We start from the raw sequence: 13,913 nt of genomic DNA, 5'->3' as shown, positions 1-13,913 counted from the left end.
CAGCCCAGAGACCTTCCCCTCTGGAAGAACCCACAGTCCAGGTCAATTGGGAGGTTTGGGGGGAACCCGGGTCCGTCCCCTACTCCGGGTTTCAGCCCAGGGCCCTGTGGACTGCAGCTGTCTATAGTGCCTCCTGTAACAGCTGCATGACAGCTACAACTCCCTGGGCTACTTCCCCATGGCCTCCTCCAAACACCTTCCTTATTCTCATCACAGGACCTTCCTCCTGGTGTCTGATAACGCTTGTGCTCCTCAGTCCTCCAGCAGCACATCCTCTCCCTCTCAGCTCCTTGCGCCTCTTGCTCCCAGCTCCTCACACACGCACCACAAACTGAAGTGAGCTCCTTTTAAAACCCAGGTGTCCTGATTAGCCTGCCTTAATTGATTCTAGCAGGTTCCTGATTACTCTAGTGCAGCCCCTGCTCTGGTCACTCAGGGAACAGAAAACTACTCATCCAGTGACCAGTATATTTGCCCTCTACCAGACTCCTGTACCCCACTGATCTGGGTCTGTCACAATAGATAAGTACATCCGAGTAGATCACAGAGATGCAGAAAGTGCAAACTGTTCCGAAGCTCCTGTGTTCCCTTTTGAAACTCCCAAAAGAACTGAAGGTGTTTAGCCAGCCACTCTTTGACCCTCTCTAAGGATGAACACACTGGGAAAAGGAGCAAACTCGGTGCATGGGCAGGAGGAGGAGTTGGAGCATGACATGAGCGAGCCCTTCACAGACGGCAAGTCTGAGCAGAGATCATTCCTCGCCTGGGCAGGGAGGAATGCACCCCCACCCTATGGGCTTGGTCTGCCATCTGGGCAAGACTGCCAGGACAGATCATTGCACCGTAACGGGAAGCAAACGCTGATTTCAGGGTAACAGCTGGCAGCCACGCACCCTCGGCTCTGCTCCACCCACCTTCCCAACTAGGGCAAGTTTCCCAAGCACGCCGTCTCCCACCTGGCAGGGTACGGCCCCTGTGAAAGGCCTCGCTTCTTTCTGCATCCCGCAGAATGTTGCGTCATGGGGTCCTCCTTCCCCTAAGCTCCGTCCATCTCTGGGCTTCTTGGGGCAGCGACACACCTTTCTGAACATAAAACATTCTCTTCTTGATTGTCCAAGTGCATTATGGCCCTGCGACATCAGAGGAGAATCCACCACCATCACCCTGGGACAATTGTTCCAGTAGTTAATGCCCCTCACCGTGAAAATATTACTCCTTATTTCCAGGCTGAATTTGTCTCCTTCAGCTTCCAGCCCTTGGACCTGGTTAGACCTTCCTCTGCTCGACTGAAGGGCCAGTTGTTAAATATTTGCTCCCCACGTCAGTACTTACAGACTGGGATCACACCATCCCTACACCTGCTCTTCATTAAGCTAATTGAGCTCCTGGAGTCTCTCACTCGCAGGCAGGGTTTTTAATTCTTCTCATGGCTCCTCTCTGACCCCTCTCCGATGGAATCACCCTCCGACTGGAACTGTGGGCACCAGAACTGGGCACAGGATTCCAGCCATGGTTGCACCTAGGCCAAATACAGAGGTAAAATTGTGACGTTCCCCTCTGGTGTTATCTGGACCGGTGATCTGCTAGGTCACTCCAATCCTTGACTCTGGGAGCCAGCCTGACCCTGCTCTGCTGTGAGAACCCCTACTCCTGGGCTGTTCACGCACAGCCTCTGGCATTTAAGCTGCTCCTTCGATTGTGCAACCGAATGACACTAGCCAATATCTCCAGTACCAGACACAACCCTAGGAACCTCCGTCTTGCAGTGTCCAGTTTTGCCCACTGGATACTGCAAGCTTGTATGGAATTTGTCAATTTAACAAAGAAATTGATATGTACCAGGCTTGTTCTCCCAAGGGGAGTCTCTGACACGCTGCAAACCAAAGGCACTGCTTCAAGTAGAACAAACAGATTTATTAACTACAAAGATAGATTTTAAGTGATTATAAGTCAAAGCATAACAAGTCAGATTTGGTCAAATGAAATAAAAGCAAAACGCATTCTAAGCTGATCTTAACACTTTCAGAGCCCTTATAAACTTAGATGCTTCTCACCACAGACTGGCTGGTTGCCCTTCAGCCAGGCTCTCCCCTTTGATCAACGCTTCAGTCACTTGGTGGTGATGTCTGTAGATGTAGGTGGAAGAGAGAGAGCATGGCAAACGTCTCTCCCTTTTATCGTGTCCTTTCTTCCCTCTTGGCCTTGTCCCCCCTTCAGAGTCAGGTGAGCATTACCTCATTGCAGTCCCAAACTGACCAAGGGAAGGGGCATGATTCACTCGAGAATCCAACAGATCCTTTGTTGCTGCCTAGGCCAGTGTCCTTTGTTCCTGTGAGGCTGGGCTGATTTTGTCCCATACGTGCCCTGATGAGGTGTGAACTGCCCCTCTGCTCCTGGAGAGTTTTTGCCTGGGCTTGTTTTAAGCCATGAGGACACGTTTTCACCCTTAGAACTATATATATGAAATTATAACCTATAACATTACTATAACAACGATGTTCAGTGAATCACGAGCCTTCCAAAGACCCCCGACATGACAAACTTTGCACTGGACACCACAGAATCATTTTACAAGGATGAACAGGGGGTGCTGGGTGTTCCCATGAGGTACAGAGTGTCACAAAAATCACCTCTCTGCCCCTATTTGACATTCCCCCATTTATGTATCCCAGGATGGCCTTAGCTTCTGCTACGGCTGCGGCTACTGCTACAAATAATACTACCACCACGAAAAAGGTTAATAATTTATTGCAGGGGGGGCCCATTTGAGCAGGTTTGGGTTAAAGTGCTTTGTAGACATGGCCTGGCTGCTGTGCCCAAATATCCTATTGCACTAAACAGAGCGGGTGGGATGGGGCGGCATCCGACGTGTCCCCCGCAAGGCGCATGAACTGTTCCTTCACATGGAGGTAATGACACCAGCGTCAGTGGGTTATGCCAGATTTACACCGGGGCCAGAGGGGGGGAGGACGCACGTACAGGCCCCTTCCCTCTCCATCTCCAGCAGCTGCTCTACCAACTGATTCTGCCCCCTCCCCCAGGGGTGGGGGCCCTAGATCCATGGGGCCTGGCGGCTGGACTGGGCCTGGGCTATTCACAGTGCCCTGAACGGGGCTCCCTCGCACCGCCCGGGCGGGGCCGCGACTGGGTCAGGGGCTGCTCACGAGCTTCGGCCTCCGGATGTGCATCTGGGCAGGGAAAAGAGGGGCCGTGAGCTCAAGGAGCAGATGCTGGCCCCCAAGGGGCTCCCCTCCCCCACATCAGGCATCTCCCAGCCCCCTGTACCCTCTCCCCCCATCACACACCTCCCCTCCCCCAACCCCCCCCACACCCACACCGGGCACCTCCCCTCTCCCAACCCCACATCCCTTCCCCAGGTACCTCCCCTCTCCCCACCACCCCCCTTGCTCCCCTCCCAGGATGCCAGGTGGGGGAGAAGTGGCACCACCCAGTGGCTGTTTGATGGCAGCGTCCCCCAGGCCCAGTGCAGAGCCAGGGATGGGGAGTGGCCAGGGGCCAGCACCAGGGGCACCTACCGGGATGGCGGGGTCCACGGCCGAGAGATGAGGGCTGAAGGTCCCTCTGCTGCCGCTCCCTGTGGATCCAGAAGGGAACCAGAGTCAGAAAGGGGGAGACGGAGGAGGCTGCCCCAGCATCACGTCCCCCACACCTGCCATGAGCTGCACCAGTCTCAGCATCGCCCTGGGCCTCGCCAGCCTCACTGGGGCGTTGCCTGGGGCTGGAGAGTCCAACTCACTGGGCTGGGGTGACTGGGCCTTACCATTGTACGAGGCTCCGTCGTTCTTGATGATGATGCCCCCAGAGATGCTCATTTCCTCCTCGTAATCCTCTGGCTGCTCAACAGAGCTGTCCAGGCTGTGGGGGAAAGCACCGGCCAGGTCCGTGAGCAACCCGGGGCAAAGAGACACTGGCACCTGCCCGCCTGAGACTGCACCCCTGGGGGCCACTCCAACAGAAAAATAGAGGATCCTTCTCTGCCCTCCTCTGGCCCCAGCCCTCCCCTGCTCTAACCCACCAGCCCCTCTCCCCTCCCAGAGCTGAGGAGAGAACCCAGGAGTCCTGGCTCCCAGCCCCCCTGCTCTAACCCACCTGGTGTGCACCTGGCCCCTTTACCTGGCTTTGGACCCCCCATTCCTGGCTCTGACCAGGAAGGCGGCGAGGACAATGCCGGCAATGAACAGGATGACCAGGGGAACAGCCATGCCCACGCCCACCTTACTGACACGGGTTTGGCAGCGATCGTCCGGGTACCAGAACACATCCATGTTGGCACAGCTGTGGGGAGAAAGAAGCGGGGGGTGAGGATGACTCCCACCCCTGCTGGCCCTTCACTGGGGCTCCCCTGTCCCCTCACTCCAGCCCTTCCCTGGGCTCCTCCATGCACCTTCCCCAGCTCCTCTCCCTGGGGCCCCGCTCACCAGCCCCTTCCCTGCTGCTCCCCACCCCTCTCCAGGCTCAGAGTTAGGGTATGGGTTAAGAGTCAAAGATCAGGATTAGGATGAGGGTGAAGGTCAGGGTGAGGGTTAGGATTAGGGGTTAGGGTTAAGGTTAAGTGTTAGTATTAAGGGTTTAGGGTGAGATTAGGGTTAGGTTAAGGGTTAGAGTTAAGGGTTAAGGGATACAGTTAAGGATTATGGTTAAGGGTTTAGGGTGAGGGTGAGGGTGAGGATTAGGGTTAGGGTTGGGTTTAGGGTTAGCTTAAGGGATAGGGTGAAGGGTTAGAGTTACGGGTTAGGGTAAGGGTTTGGGTTATGGGTTAAGGGTTAAGAATTAAGGGTGAGGATTAGGGTTAGGGTTGGGTTTAGAGTTAGGTTAAGGGATAGGGTGAAGGGTTAGAGTTTAGGGTTTAGGGTTAAGGGTTAGAGTTATGGGTTAGGGTAAGGGTTTGGGTTAAGGGTTAAGGGTTAAGAATTAAGGGTGAGGGTTAGAGTTAAGGGTTAGGGTTAAGGTTAAGTGTTAGTATTAAGGGTTTAGGGTGAGATTAGGGTTAGGTTAAGGGTTAGAGTTAAGGGTTAAGAGATACAGTTAAGGATTATGGTTAAGGGTTTAGGGTGAGGGTGAGGATTTGGGTTAGGGTTGGGTTTAGGGTTAGGTTAAGGGATAGGGTGAAGGGTTAGAGTTTAGGGTGAAGGATTAGAGTTATGGGTTAGGGTAAGGGTTTGGGTTAAGGGTTAAGAATTAAGGATGAGGGTTATAGTTAAGGGTTGGGGTTAAGGTTAAGAATTTAGGGGCAGGGTTAAAAGTTAAGCATTAGGATTGAGGGATCCGGTTTAGGGTGAGGATTAGGGTCAGGGTTGGGTTTAGGGTTAAGGGTGAGTGGTTTGGGGGTTAGGATTAGGGTCAGAGTCAGAGTATAGGCGCTGAAGGCCCCCCAAGACAGGGCAGCCCATCTAGGGCAGGCTCTGAGGAAGCCAGGCAAGCCCATGTTGATGGCCGAGTGCCCCTGGGAGTGGCTGGCATCCTTCACACCCCAGGCCAGCTGGGCACACTCACGCGCACTGGGGCCCGGAGATCTTCAGCTGGCACTGCCCATAGTTGCAGTTCAGGAAATCTGGCAGGTCCTGGGAGCACCTGGTGAGGCAGGTCAGGGTGCCCTTCTCGGTGATGTAGGGGTAGTAGTACTGGGTGAAGTTCTGGGGGACGCTCTGCCTGCAGGTATCTGATGGGGGAAAAGAAGGGTCAGCGAGAGGCTGAGTGGGGTCAGCCTGCCCCAGAGCCATTGGCGGAGGCAGGCTGATGGCTAACGAGGCAGCCGCGCATCGCCAGAGTTCGGGTCACTCACCTGCAGCCGAAAAATTTGTGGTGGCATTTTTGAGGACTGGATTGGGTGGAGCCACGAAGCAGAGCTTTTCTAGAGATGGAGGCAAGCGGGCATTCGTCATTCATTAGCAATCATCGGCTAGTCGTTAATAAGGGTCTACAGCACCACAGCAGACTGAAAGCCCAGCTGAGATCGGGCCCCCACAACTGAGATCAGGGCCCCCCATTGTGCCGGGCATTGTCCAGACTTTCACCCAGACTGGGAGGAGAGGGGACCCAGGCCATACAATGGGGGTCACAGGGAGGGGGCCCTTGACTGTGTGAATATGGCCCGGGGGGGACACAGGTCTGCCCCTTCCCATCCCATCACCTCCCCATTGCCCTGGGGGGGCCTGTGCCAGGCTGGGAACCGTGGCTTGCTCCTGCAGCCCCCCAGTGGCACCGGAGCCAGTGACCACCAGAGGGAGGTGCTCAGGGTCGCTTCTCTCACCCTGCGTGGGAGAGGGGCCGGACCCCTGCCGCCTACCTGTGCAGTCCCCCGTAGTTGTGTTGATGACCTCCAGCTGCTTCACCACCTGCTTGGTGACGGACTGCAATGTGTTGTCGAGTTCATTGCTCAGGGGGGCCTCGATGATCACGCTGTGGTCAACCACAATACTGCCCAGCCTGGGGGGCAAAGCCGGGAGCTAGTGGTTAGAGCAGGGGGGCTGCGAGACAGGACTCCTGGGTTCTCTCCCGGGCTCTAGGAGGGGAGTGGGAGCTGGTGGTTAGAGCAGGGGGGGCTGGGAGCCCGGACTCCTGGGTTCTCTCCACAGCACTGCAATTCTCACCCCTGAGTTAGTTGCCCATAAAACGAAGGGGAGAGGAGCTGCCTCAGCTAGTCAGGGCAGTGACCCACTGCTCCCAGGCAGATAGCGCCTGCCTCGGGGCTGCCAGTGGCACCCGGCTTGGCCGTGTGATTCAGAGCCCTCTGTACAGAGATGCTGCTGGAGGAGCCCGGCTTTATCTGGGGGGCAGCGCCCTCTCCAGGGGGCATCCCGCCTGACATGCAGGGGAATTAGTTAGCCCATGTTGCACACTAACACCCCGGCAGGCGCAGGCCAAAGGAAGGTCCGAGGGTCACACATTCTTGCGACCAGCCGGGAATGCGGCAGCTCTGCCCAGCCCACGAGCTTCAGGGTCTGGCAGCCTCGGGAACTGACACTCCCAGGCCTGTCACAGGGTAGGTTTCTGTGGAGGACGAGGGCCGAGAGGGCCTTCACGGAGGGGTCATGTTAGTGTTTACCCACAGCAGACCAGCCCCTGGGCCAGAGCGGGAGGTGCAGAGTCCAGTCCCAGTCCTGCTCATGCTCTTGTTATTTCAGAGCCGTGCCGCAGAGGTGCCAAACCTGGGCACCTTCCTTTTTCTGAGCGTCCGACGCCTAGCGAACAGCGGTGCAGTCTGGGAGCGGGGCAATGGGGGCAGCTTAGTTTCTGGGCAGACACTCACCTCAGCTCCAGGATGACAACGTCTTGGTACCCAGTCACGGTCTTGTACACTATATTCATCTGCAAGGCAAAAAAAATCCCCCCACATTCCTGCATAAAACGGGCAAGAGCATCCGACAGCAGCAGTAAGAGGGCAGAATAAATATTTCCCTGCCCCTGGGCCTCACCTGCGCTTTGAATTTCTCCTCGAATTCCATATAAACTGGAGAGGATTTATTGTTCAGCTCCTCCGTGAAGTTCTGGTTGACGACCTTCACTTGAACGTTCACCTCAGCCTTGACTGTACCTGAAACAGCCACAGAAACCCTTACAGTCATCACACGTCTAGCGCCATAACCCGCCCCAGCCCCCTGCTTGCACCGGCACTTCCTTTCTAACTCCGCATCGCAGCCTGAGGGCAACCCGGCCCACCGATGGCCGCCCATTGATCCTTGGCCTTTGCCCTGTAGGCATCAGTGAATAGGGATGCAGAAGATGAGCACTGCTACATGCCGCATTGTCCCCTTCCTGTTCCTTGCTCCCCCTGGCTGGGGCCTGCCTTGGGAAAAGCACTTTGAGATCTGGCCGTGAAGAGCCCACCCAGAGCCAGGCGTTCAGTCACTGGGGCGCATGTCACCCCAAAAGGAAAAGGCTGCACTTACTCACGTTGGTGGCTATAACATCATTGGCAAACTGGCAGAGCGGCCCGTAGAATTCACTTTTGCAGATGCATTTCTTGCCATCGTCAGTTCCCCCATTCAGGCAATCGACTGGAAGAGATTCCTGAGTATGAGGTGGGTCTCTGTTCCCCCACATAAAAAACCTGCACCCCCCCCACCCCCACTGGGACTCAGACATTCAGGCAGATGGCACCGGGTGCTGTCACCACGTGCTGGCAGGGACACTGGTGCTGGGCCGAAGGTTTGGAAGCGCCTGTGTGATGTCAGCACCTACGTCCTAGTGACTTGCACATGAGTGGATCATGGGGTTTAAATTTCTTCCTAAAGGGCTCTTGAATTCAGCAGAGAAAGGCAGAGGAACCAAGGGCTGGACGCTGAAGCCTGACACACTCCAAAGGGAAATATGGCACTGATGTTTAACGGCGTGGGGGATCGGACATTGGACCGAACTTCCCCAGGCAAGCTACTGGGGTCAATACAGGGGTAACTGGGGGAGATTGTTCCCAAACATCTGGTGCAGCCCCCACCCATGTCTCTTCTTTCGCCCAGGGAACCAAATTCCCCCATTCGCCCTGTCGGCCTGGGGAATAGCCCTCTTGTCTCATTGCTGGCCCTGCTGCATGGTCCAGCTGGAATTCTACGGGCACCCACCAGGAGCATCCCCGGAGAGTGCACTGCAGCCAGAGAGCCGCTCTGGGGTGTCCGTCTGTTCCTCTGGAGAGGGTTAATACACGCCCTGCCTGCGAGCACTTGGCGGTCAGCATCTCCGCCTGGTTTCCCATGAGTGTATGATTGGCAGCAGGTTACCATGTTCATAAGGAGTCTTTTGAAAATTACTGTGGGTGCCATAGAAGTTAATGAGCTGTCGTGGACAGTGGTACCAGGGACATCTCAGAAGTCAATCAACAAAACTTACCATCCATCCATCCAGTACTGGTATTAATCTCCCCCATTATGAGGAGGTCTGTCCACCAACCCACCTCTCCAGCCCGTTTCTGTCTCAGGCTGGGTTCTGGTGGGCACCACACCATAAGTGACATAGCAGAGACATGCTACATGGGTAGATACACTGGTTTGGTGGGGAACACGCAGCAGGGACAATGCTACTGCTGCTAAACCATGTTACCCTTTCGGCACAGGGGATACACCTGGGAAAATGCATGACCATGGCAACCACTAACGCCAGATACTGAAAGTGGGGTCTCAAAATGTTGCATGACTCACGTGCAGGCCTAGCTGTAGAGGTGGAAGGCTTGGGTTTTGTGGTCCAGGTGGTGGTGGCTGGGGTTGTGGTCGTTGCCAACGTGGGCACAGCAGTCGAGGTAGGGGGTGGGCTGGTTTCCACCAGGGTGGTGGAACTGGCAGCTGTGGTCGTGCTGGTTTCCACCGGGGCCATGGTGGTGGCGGCCGGGGACGTGGTGGTTTCCATTGGGGTGGTGGCGGTGGCAGCCGGAGTAGTGCCGGTGTCGACCGGAGTCATGGCGGTGGCGTCTGTGGTCATGCCTGTTTCCACCGGGGTCGTGGTGCTCGCGGCCGGGGTGCTGCCGGTTTCCACCGGGGTGGTGGTGGTGGCGGCTGAGGTCATGCCCGTTTCAACCGGTGTGGTGACAGTGGTGGCCGGAGTGGTGGCGGTGGCAGCCGGGGTGGTGCCGGNCTCGTGACCGGGGTGGTGCCGGTTTCCACCAGGGGGGTGGTGCTGGCAGCTGGGGTGCTGCCGGTTTCCACCGGGGTGGTGGTGCTGGCAGCCGAGGTCATGCCCGTTTCAACCGGTGTGGTGACAGTGGTGGCCGGAGTGGTGCCAGTTTCCACCGGGGTCGTGGCACTGGCAGCCAGGGTCGTGCCGGTTTCCACCGGGATCGTGGTGCTGGCGGCTGGAATGGTGCCGGTTTCCACCGGGGTCGTGGCGCTGGCGGCTGGAGTGGTGACAGTTTCCACTGGGGTCGTGGCGCTGGTGGCTGGAGTGGTACCAGTTTCCACCGGGGTCGTGGTGGTGGTGGCCGAGGTCATTCCCGTTTCAACCGGTGTGGTGACAGTTGCGGCTGGAGTGGTGGCGGTGGAAGCCGGGGTGGTGCCGGTTTCCAATGGTGTTGTGGTGGTGGCAGCCAGGGTTGTTCTGGTTTCCACCGGGTTCGTGTCGCTGGTGACCGGGGTCATGCCAGTTTCCACCGGGGTCGTGGTGCTGGCGGCTGGAATGGTGCCGGTTTCCACCGGGGTGGTGCTGGTGTCGACTGAAGTTGTGGTGGTGACGACTGGGGTGGTCTCAGTTTCCACTGGAGTGGTGACGCTGGCGGCCGGGGTGGTGCCGGTTTCCACTGGTGTCATTGTACTGGCGGCTGGATTGGTGCTGGTGTCCACCGGGGAAGTGGCGGTTTCCACCAGGTTGGTGGCGGTGGCAGCCAGGGTGGTGCCAGTTTCCACTGGGGTCGTGGCAGTGCCGGATGGGGTAGTGCCAGTTTCCAATGGGGTCGTTGTAGTGGCAGCCGGGGTCATCCCAGTTTCCACTGAGGTTGTGCCGGTTTCCACCAGGGTTGTGGCGCTGGTGGCCGGGGTGGTGCTGGTGTCGACTGGAGTCATCGCGCTGGCAGCTGGGGTGGTGCCGGTTTCCACTGGGGTGGTGGCGCTGGTAGCTGGGGTGGAGCTGGCAGCTTGGGTGCTGCCATTTTCCACCGGAGTGGTGGTAGTGGTGGCCGAGGTCATGCCCGTTTCAACCGGGGTGGTGCCACTGGCGGTGGCAGCCGGGGTGGTGCCAGTTTCCACCGGAGTCATGGCGGTGGCGACTGGGGTGCTGCCGGTTTCCACCGGGGTGGTAATGCTGGTGGCCAGGGTCGTGCTGGTTTCCACAGAGGTGGTGGCGGTTTCCACCGGGGTGGTGGTGGTGGCAGCTGGGGTGGTGCCGGTTTCCATCGGGGTCATGGCGGTGATGGCCGTGGTGGTGCTGGTGTTGACTGGAGTCATGACGCTGGCAGCCAGGGTCGTGCCGGTTTCCACCAAGGTTGTGGCGCTGGTGGCCGGGGTGGTGCTGGTGTCGACCAGAGTCGTCGCGCTGGTGGCCGGGGTGGTGCTGTTGTCAACCGGAGTCGTGGCACTGGCAGCTGGGGTGGTTCCCGTTTCCACCGGTGTTGTGGCAGTGGCGACCAGGGTGGTGACGCTTGTGGCCGGGGTCATGCTGATTTCCACCGGGGTTGTGGTGGTGCCCAGGGTGGTGCCGGATTCCACCGTGGTCATGGAGCTTGCATCCGAATGAGTGCCAGTGTCGACCGGAGTCGTGGCGGTGGCAGCTGGGGTCGTGCCTGTTTCCACCAAGGTCGTGGTGCTGGCGGATGGGGTTGAATCTGTTTCCACCGGGGTCATGGCGCTGGCGGCTGGAGTGGTGCCAGTTTCCACCGGGGTCGTGGCGCTGGCGGCTGGGATGGTGCTGGTTTCCACAGAGGTCACAGTCATGGTGGTTGCAGTTGCTGTGGGTAGATACATGGAGATTGTGGTCAAGAATATATTTTTTTCTGTCAGCTCCATAGAAGGGGTGCAGAATTTTGGATGGGTAGATAGATGGGGTATATGGGGATAGACAGAGTACGAGAGAGGGGATGCATGGGGTTGGATAGATAATTGAATAGTGCCAGCTCTGCTGTGGTTGAAGTGGAGAACCCTGTTCTGGGAAGGGTTGACTCTTCTAAGTGCTCTAAGATTCTCATGCTTACTTGGAATGTCTTGAACTTTGGTGTGCATCATGGGAACCTGAGATCAGGTTACTGAACCAAATTTGGGATAATTTGAGCAAGAGGTTCCCTAGATACAGCCCTGCCCCAATCAAAAACAGTGTTTCATAATATCCCTTGAGTCTATCAAGGTTTTCTTTCATGCTTACCTGAGACACAAACCGCAGCTGAGCTCAGTCATTCAATATTTGTGTGTGTTTCTTGAAGGGTGAGATTACATGGCAATTTTTGACACAAATTATTGTGGAATTTGTTGGTGACAAATCTAACTTCTAAATATTTCAGCTGGGAACTGCCACCATGCTGCCTTATGGACATTTTAGTTCAGGCACCTCATGTCCCCACCTTTTCTCTACAGACTGGGCTGCCTGCCTAGACTACATCTCCCATGATGCACTGTGACAGTTTTGCCAGATGAGAAATCCTGGTGCATCATGGGAGATGACATCCCACTAGGAAGCCCAGTCTGCAGAGGAGAAGGAAGGTGTGAGACACCCAAACTTCAGCGTCCATGAGCCACCTCGGCACCATTTCCAAATAGAAATATTTCCATTTTGGGGAGCTTGATTTATTTTTATGAGAAGTTGAAATTTCCTGTTGGAAAGCCCAACTAACCTGTGGAACTCATCGCCAGGGGATGTTGTGAATGACAAAAGTATAACAGAGGAGAACTGGATAAGTCCATGGATGACAGGACCATGCTAGTCAAGATGGCCAAGGATGCAACCCCATGCTCAAGGTGACCCTAAACCTCTGACTGCCAGAAGCCAAGAGTGGAAGACAGCTGATCTCTCCAAAAGTGCCCTGTTCTGTTCACTCCCCCTGAAACTCTGGTACGGGTAACTGTTGGATGACAGGATACTGGGCAAGATGGACTTTTGGTCTGACCTAGTACAGCCATACTTATGTTGTTAAAGAGACACTTTTCACACACCATAAAAAGTTTTGGTAAAAACCCTATTTGCCATCAAAACCCACTTTCAACTGGAGATTTTCGACCTCACTGGTAGCAGCTGGGCTGATTCAGGGATGTCAATGCCCTTTCCATCAGCATCCCCTGATTGTTCTCTGTCCCAGGAAGACTGATGCCAAGAAAAGGAGCTCGGTTACATTTCCTCGAGTGCCCCTCCTCCATGGGTGCATTGCCACAGTCACCCCCATCAGCCGGGCTCCAAGCCAAGCTCTGCCTCTGTTGCCTAACGAGCGGGTTGATCGTTAGCCTGGCAAAGGGTGGGGCTGGCAGACCTGGCCTCAAGGCAAAGCTCCTGTGATGGGCCAAATTAGCCTAAGAGGTTAAGAAAAACTCAATTTAAGAGGAAAGGTGAACAAAGAAACATGGGCCTTTGGAAAATAAGAATGAGGGGGGAGAGACCTGAGAACAGGCTCCAGATCTTTTCTAAAGAGGACGGGGATCAATCGTTCTCTGTGGCCAATGAAGGCAGGACAAGGTGCAACGGGGTTAATCCGGAGCAGGGCAGAGTTTGGCTGGGTTTTAGGAAACACTATCTCCCTCTCAGGGGAGCTCAGCTCCGGAACAGGCGCCACGGGAGGCCAGGGTGTCCCCATCGCTGGAGAGTTTTAAGAACAGGTGGGACAAATGCCCATCAAGGACAGTCTAGGTTTACTTGGTCCTGCCTCAGTGCAGGGGGCTCTCTGGCTCTCTTCCAGCCCTGCATTTCTATCATGCTATGAGTCTATCAGGTTTATGGAAAATAGACCCTGTCAGACTGACCTGATTTCTTTTTTTGATGAGATTACGAGTTGGGTTGCTAAAGGGAATAGGGTTGACCTAATGGACTTAGACGTGGGTTTGACTTGATACCGCACGACATTTTGATGAAAAAGCTAGAACAGTATAAAATGAACAGGGCACATGTTGAATGGATCCAAAACTGACTAACAGATAGATCTCAAAACGCATCTGTAAATGGGGAATGATCAGCAAACAGGTGTGTTTCTAGTGCAGTCCCACAGGGATCAGTTCTTGGCCCTACTCTATTTAACATTTTTATCAATGACCTGGAAGGAAACATAAATCACCACTGATAAAATGTGCAGATGACACAAAACTTGTGAGAGTGGTCAATAAAGAGGAGGACAGAGCACTGATACAGCAATCTAGATTTCCTGGTAAAGTTGGCACAAGCCAACAAAATGTATTTTAAAAAGGCTAATTGTAAATGTACACATCTAGGAACAAAGAACGTAGGCAAGATACAGAGGATGGGGGACTCTGTCCTGGGAAGCAGTGACTCTGAAAAAGATTTGG

At 55.5% G+C, this 13,913-nt stretch overlaps 1 protein-coding gene across 1 annotated transcript; it reads right to left on the bottom strand.

The window, feature by feature from the left end:
* Positions 1-2,434: 2,434 nt before the first annotated feature.
* LOC117869944 (mucin-3B-like) lies at positions 2,435-9,513 on the bottom strand. The gene is made up of 11 exons (XM_034757042.1): positions 9,153-9,513; positions 7,911-8,018; positions 7,437-7,555; positions 7,271-7,329; positions 6,308-6,447; positions 5,804-5,872; positions 5,515-5,680; positions 4,135-4,296; positions 3,782-3,876; positions 3,537-3,595; positions 2,435-3,188 (listed from the first exon to the last, which is right to left on the bottom strand). The coding sequence occupies exons 1-11, from the start codon at positions 9,511-9,513 to the stop codon at positions 3,150-3,152; spliced, it is 1,377 nt and encodes a 458-aa protein (XP_034612933.1). The 3' UTR covers positions 2,435-3,149.
* Between the last annotated feature and the right edge of the window lie 4,400 nt (positions 9,514-13,913).

Source organism: Trachemys scripta, chromosome 25, assembly GCF_013100865.1.
Source record: "Trachemys scripta elegans isolate TJP31775 chromosome 25, CAS_Tse_1.0, whole genome shotgun sequence".
Classification (NCBI taxonomy): domain Eukaryota; kingdom Metazoa; phylum Chordata; order Testudines; family Emydidae; genus Trachemys; species Trachemys scripta.
The sequence above is the reverse complement of the archived record's forward strand: the minus strand, read 5'-3'. Positions and strand labels throughout refer to the sequence as shown.